This window comes from Siniperca chuatsi, linkage group LG3 (genome assembly GCF_020085105.1).
Source record: "Siniperca chuatsi isolate FFG_IHB_CAS linkage group LG3, ASM2008510v1, whole genome shotgun sequence".
Taxonomy (NCBI): Eukaryota; Metazoa; Chordata; class Actinopteri; order Centrarchiformes; family Sinipercidae; genus Siniperca; species Siniperca chuatsi.
This window is the reverse complement of record NC_058044.1, coordinates 19,707,206-19,713,013: the sequence shown is the minus strand read 5'-3', so window position 1 is coordinate 19,713,013 and position 5,808 is coordinate 19,707,206. Positions and strand designations below refer to the sequence as shown.

Here is a 5,808-nt window from a genome sequence, read left to right as displayed (position 1 = left end):
AGGAAATGCAGCTGTTGAAAATATTCCCCATCTGGTTCTGAGACAGCCATGTGTAAAGTTTGAAAGTCACCCTGAGAGCAGATAAAGACTCAGAGAGAGATGGAAAGTTCTAAATTTATAGGCTCAAATTAATATGTAACGGTTGTAATAAAACTATTCTCAACCTTCAATTGTTCAGTTTCATGTGTCTGTCGTCTACAGTACCTGGTCCCTCAGACAGACACAACCTGCAGACCAAGAACATAAAGCTCGTCTCCTATGAATTACTTTAATATTTAGCTAATTTGCATCTGTAATTTATATCCATTGCCCAGCAGGAAGTAGTGTGAGGTTCATACAGTGCAGTTAAAAGTAAAGGTGGAGGTCAGGGAGGTGTTTAAGTCCTGTCGTACTTAAAGCCAATGTTGATATTTTTTGTTTCACCATGGCCACAATCTTTCCTTAACCTTTCAGGAATACTGTGACATTTTGGGAAATATGCTTACTTGCATTGTTGCAGTGACTTCCTGGAGTCTCCCTGCTGGTTGCCTGGCAACTTCACTGACTGCATTCAGCCAGGAAATAGTCCGGCACATAACCCACATAAATCCACACCTCGTATTTTCCAAAATGTTGACCCATTACTTTAATCAAAAAGTCTTAGTTCCCTAAACTTAACCACACTTCAATTGCCATAAGGTGATACTAGTGGAATAAACAAAAATTTGAAAAAAAGAAATGCAGATATGAACGTTTTGTCTGCATATCTTGATATAAAACACAATCCAGGCGGTATTGTGATTCCCTCAAAACATATTTAGCTAGTGCAATATGTGCTCAGCTTTTGATTCATATGACTGAATGAATTATGATGTGACATCATCACACATTATGCTAATAGAATAATATTGGAACCTTTCCATTGGCTGCAGCCCGCTCTGATGTTCCATGTTCGTGGAGAGAAAGAACTGATTTTCTGCACGAGGCCTAAGTGCTTTTTTATGATGATTGTAAACATTTGACTCAAGAAGACGGATGAATTGCGGAGATGAAAAGTATTCATTGCAATTTGAATTGCCTCTAGTGTTAAATTGAAATCACAGTGAGCTGGTGAATGGGGTGACATTTTTTCCCCATGCTGGTGCAGTTCAATGAGGATTTGATGAATCTACTTTGGCATTAACACTTGTGATTTATTATTCATTGAATTCTGCTTTAGTCACTGGGATTCAGAGAGCGGCTGCGTTTCTCTAACACACACACACACACACACACACGTATAATATGTATGACATACAGGTCATCATTTAAAAGTTAATCAAAGAGCTGTGTATTGATTATACGGATGGACTTCACTACGGTTGTGGTTAATCCGATCTGACTTGAAAAAAACAAAAACAACAAATTTAGTCAAAAACAAACTTTCTGCACCAAATACTAAACTGAAATGACCTTTTGAAGGTTTTTAAAACTAAACTGACTCCTCCTGATGGCAATTTGACTTTACAAGAATAAAGCATTTTGCATCCACCTAATGTTGTGAAGTATAATGAATCATTAAAAGAAAAAAAACTATAAATAACAAAAATAGCCATAATCCACCTGTTTTCATACTAATAAAAGCAGTCTCTGCATAGGGAAGAATACACCGTACCTGGAGGTTTTTGCAACATGTGGTGAAAAAGAGGACAGAGATTTGGGACACCTGGACATGGAGCCATAAACTGGGGCTGCAGACGCACTGAATGTCTCAGGGAAACTCTAGTCTGAAGGCCCATGGGAAAATATGGTGTGGAAGGATGACTGTGATTGGACGTTACTAGCCACACAGCTGTGAATGAGCCAATCATTGTGAAGCATATTACCAACAGCTGATGCCAATCCACCTATACAAGTGCTGGCTGCGGCCAAAAACGACACTATGAGAGCGGTGAGAGTGAACCAAAACAGTAAAGTTGTGGGCCGGACAGCTAAACAATGAGCTGAAACTTGTCATAAAGCTCTGTAAAGCCGAGGGGAGCTGCAGATTCAGGTGATAATTCTCTGTAGGTTCATCACTACGAGCGACCCCTTTCACATTATCATTTGATATTGTTATTAAACACATTGTTTATAACCGCTTTAAGGATTATAAAAAAATATATTTTTTGTGCCAAACTTATAGACCTACAAAATAAGACCACATTCTATTCAAAACTTGAACTTCTATTTCCAATAAGTTCCAATTTAAAAAAAACAATTGCTAAAAAGGCAACACTGTGCTTTTGCACTCTTGAAAAGCATTTTCATTAAACCATATATCTAGGCTTTTGCAGCTGTTCTGATTTAGCAGTTCACATGTGCTTAAACTGTTATCAAACAGATATCGTCAGTTTTTGATGTTCAAATTATTCCATCAGTTATTCTGTAATGAAGTATTGTAATTTGGTGCAGACAGTTTCTCTAAACCTGACTTTTTAGCGTTTCCCGTTATTTCCTGTGTTTCCCAGAATTCCGCTGGACAGCCTCTAGAGTAATGGCCGTGAACTTTTTGCACTTAGCTACAACTGGAGTACGTGTGTACATGACCAGAGTCAAGACAACTTCATACTGGACATTATTGCAGATATTGTTTTCCATCTTTAAAAACTTAAAAAACTAAAAGCACATTGTTGACAAAATACAGCATCTTACAAATACAGCAAATTCAGCATCTGAAATCTGATTTCTCCCTCCCAACCCGTCACTTGCTCCCTCACGTCTTATCCACAGCTTCGTCCAGTGCTGGCTGTCAACTCCATGTGAAAAAGATCAAACGTTTCTCCCTACAGCTGGATGGATTTATGGAAATCCAGATGAATGTGAATGGTGGGAGGATTGTGACAGATGGGTGTAGGAGCAAGAAGAGCAGAAACACTCACTTTCTAAAAAGATAGGAAGGAACTGAAGAAGACCTGAAGACCAGACACAACATAAAACCCACCTCAACGCTTTGATCCGTTCAGATTTTTTTATTTTCAGATTTCTTTTCCATCATGAAGCCGAGAGGACTCTTTAAAAATCCAGTAGAGAGCTCTAAAGGCTTATTTATTGAAAAATAATCTTGTACCCTTTATCTTTGTCCTCTGTCCTCCCCCTCCTTTCTTTTTGCGACCAAAGATGATTGCATTGACCGATGTTGCCTCAGACTTGGGGTTCAGTCTGATAAATGACTCTGTCCATCATTGGAGGAGGGGAGAAAAATCGAGGAAGATAACCTGGTTGTCCATCATCCTTTGTCCGAGTGCAGAGAGGAGATTGGATATTGACCCGAGGTTGCCGTCTTCAAGCCAAGATATTTGAAGTCTCTGTCATGGAATGACACTATAGTCCCAATACTGAGTTTCTCTGCAGTCACACGCTTCTTCAAGTGTATATTTTCCAACTTAAACCTCTTACTTTTGGTTAGAAATGTTCTGTATCATATCACCGGTCAACATATTGTAGAAATCCTGTAGTTGGAGGGTTAATGTGAAAGTTAGTTGGTATGGTGAGTGGTAACAAAGGCCTTTGCTCCTGGTTGTAATGACCTGGTATCATTGGAGCCCTGTTCTAGGAAGTCTTACTACTTTTTTATCTCCAGCAAGTTACAGTATAACAGCTGTTGTAACAACTACAGTCAACCACAATCCTCACTTACAACCTGGCAGCTATTCAGGCCTACTTTCAGCTCTTCAAATCCATGCTTGCCTGTTCCTCATCATCCTACATTTACTGTTTTGGGGGGAAGCTGTCTCTCTGCACAATCAGGTAATTTGTCACAGCTCTACACCAGTTCTGGCCTGTGGGTGCCCTTTTCCCAATGCCCATCTCTCTCTAATTCTTTTGTGTGTCTGTCCTTCACGTGCCCCGTCATTATAGACAGTCTCTGCACAGTGCCACCTGGCCGCGTCGGAAATCCCTGCAGGGGCAAAGACGTCTGTATTTGGGGGAATGTCCTGCACAGCTGAAGAGGAGGGGTTCCCGCTGGAGGCCGCACTCCCGCCGCACCACCGAGAAGGCTGGAAGGATGTGGTTGATCTCGGAGTCTACCACCTCACACTGCACCTCCAACCTGAGGGGTGAAACAGAGGAGCAGAGGTGTGTATATACCCTAAAATAAATGTTCTTGGTGTGTTCTACAAAAGATAACTTACAAGTAAATACAAGTAATAAAAGTTATTTTTACTTGAGACAAGTAACAGGGAAGTGGAATTGGCATAACCTCAAAATAAATGGAATGTAGAGACAGGAAAAGAGCAAGATTTCATCACTTTCATCACACTACAGATGCCAATTTAAAAAGAGAGTGAAGAAATTTAGTGGAGAAGCGACAAGGAAGTTGGAAAAACTGTGAGGCAGGTATGAGATGTCAGTGTGAGAAAGAAAACAGACCTGAGCTACGAGGAGGAGTAACAGAACAGATACAAAGGAGAGCGCCACTGTAAACCGAGGCAGACGGAAAAGAAGTAAACACCAAAGATACTTGGAAGATGAAACATGAGCAAAGAATAAGAGCTGAAAGCAGTAAGGAGGGGGATGTTAGGAGGAGAGACTCAAACACTGGCAAGCTTTCAGTCTCAGAGCTCCAGTAAAGGCAACATCTGAAGCTGAAGTTTCTGGTTTAACTCCCTGCAGCTGGTACAGTAAACTAAATAAATACCTGGTGAGATTCAGCCTCACCTGTTCTCAGCGTCAGCTAATATAAGAGAAGTTATCTATCCAGGCAGTGCAGAAATACACGGTGGGATTAGATGCTATCACTTTGTGTAGATGAAGTGTAACCACCAGGAGCCTTTTAGATACAGAGCCATTGTTTTTCTTTGAGGGCATCCTGATTTTTGTGTTGAAAGATGAAAAAATATCCAAAAATGGCTTGTTCTATATTTAATGTAGACATGATGGACAGTGTTTTGACTCCAGATGGTCTTCTTCAGGAAAAGCTGAGAGAGTGAGTAGACAAGATATTGAACTATCATCATCATGATTTTTGTGGGCAGAACAAAAGTCCAAAGACTGTGACTGAGGGATTAAAATGTTACTGTATCTAAATGTATCAACACATGACATATTTAATGGTAGAAATCACCCCTCTTCTTGCCTCAGGAATAAACTGAAGGAGTGCTGTTCCTGTCTAATGAAAGGTTGCTTGTTGGGACTTAAATTTCCATTAAAGTTTGGTTGACAGACAGCAAGTCTGTATGTATGCGACTTTCAGCCAGGTGGGCCCCATGTAACTCGGATGGACATTACCTTAGGCTGACTTACCCACGCAGTGCCTCCTTGTTGTTGATGAAGCGGAAGTGAGCAGGCTCACAGATGAAACCAGCTGAATGGCACGCCTCCACACAGGACTGGCCCTCTTGAGATACAAGCAGCCTGAGGGAGCTGAGAGGAGGCCAGGCGGGGGGAGCCGTCACATTGGACGCCCAGCCAAGGACTGTGGAATTGGGCAGGGGCACAAACACAGGTCCTGTAATCCTGCTGCCACCAGCAGACCCCTGTCTGGAGAGGTTGGCTGGAATAAAGAGAGGCTCTGGGGCACAATAGTCCTGAAAAGATATGGTGGTTATTAGTCTGCGCAATATTATTGTTATTGTGGTAGACTGTTGGAGGAATACCTAAGAATGTGTCTTTTTTAAAATGTTTATAGGCAGAATAGTGATGCAGCTTGGTAAAAAGGATATTAAAGGATACGTTCACATTTGTTCAAGTCTGTCTTAAAACAATACTCAATAAATGAACAATACTTGTCCATGTGTACATTTTCTTGCTGTAATTGTTCCTCTTGTTCATACTGGCCCTTAAGAGATCAAGATTCAATGCAAGCGA

General features: G+C 40.9%; 1 protein-coding gene across 9 annotated transcripts in view; it reads right to left on the bottom strand.

Annotated features, from left to right (window-relative positions):
• Nucleotides 1-2,954: 2,954 nt before the first annotated feature.
• The window catches only part of LOC122873718 (alpha-1,6-mannosylglycoprotein 6-beta-N-acetylglucosaminyltransferase B), a 108,215-nt gene continuing 105,361 nt past the window's right edge, over nt 2,955-5,808 (bottom strand). For all 9 annotated transcript variants that reach the window (XM_044190802.1, XM_044190804.1, XM_044190798.1 and 6 more), the window contains 2 exons: nt 5,245-5,528; nt 2,955-4,051 (listed from right to left, as the gene is read on the bottom strand). In XM_044190802.1, the coding sequence (XP_044046737.1) occupies nt 3,853-4,051; nt 5,245-5,528 (483 nt within the window). In that variant the 3' untranslated portion in view covers nt 2,955-3,852. The remainder of the gene's footprint in view (nt 4,052-5,244; nt 5,529-5,808) is intronic.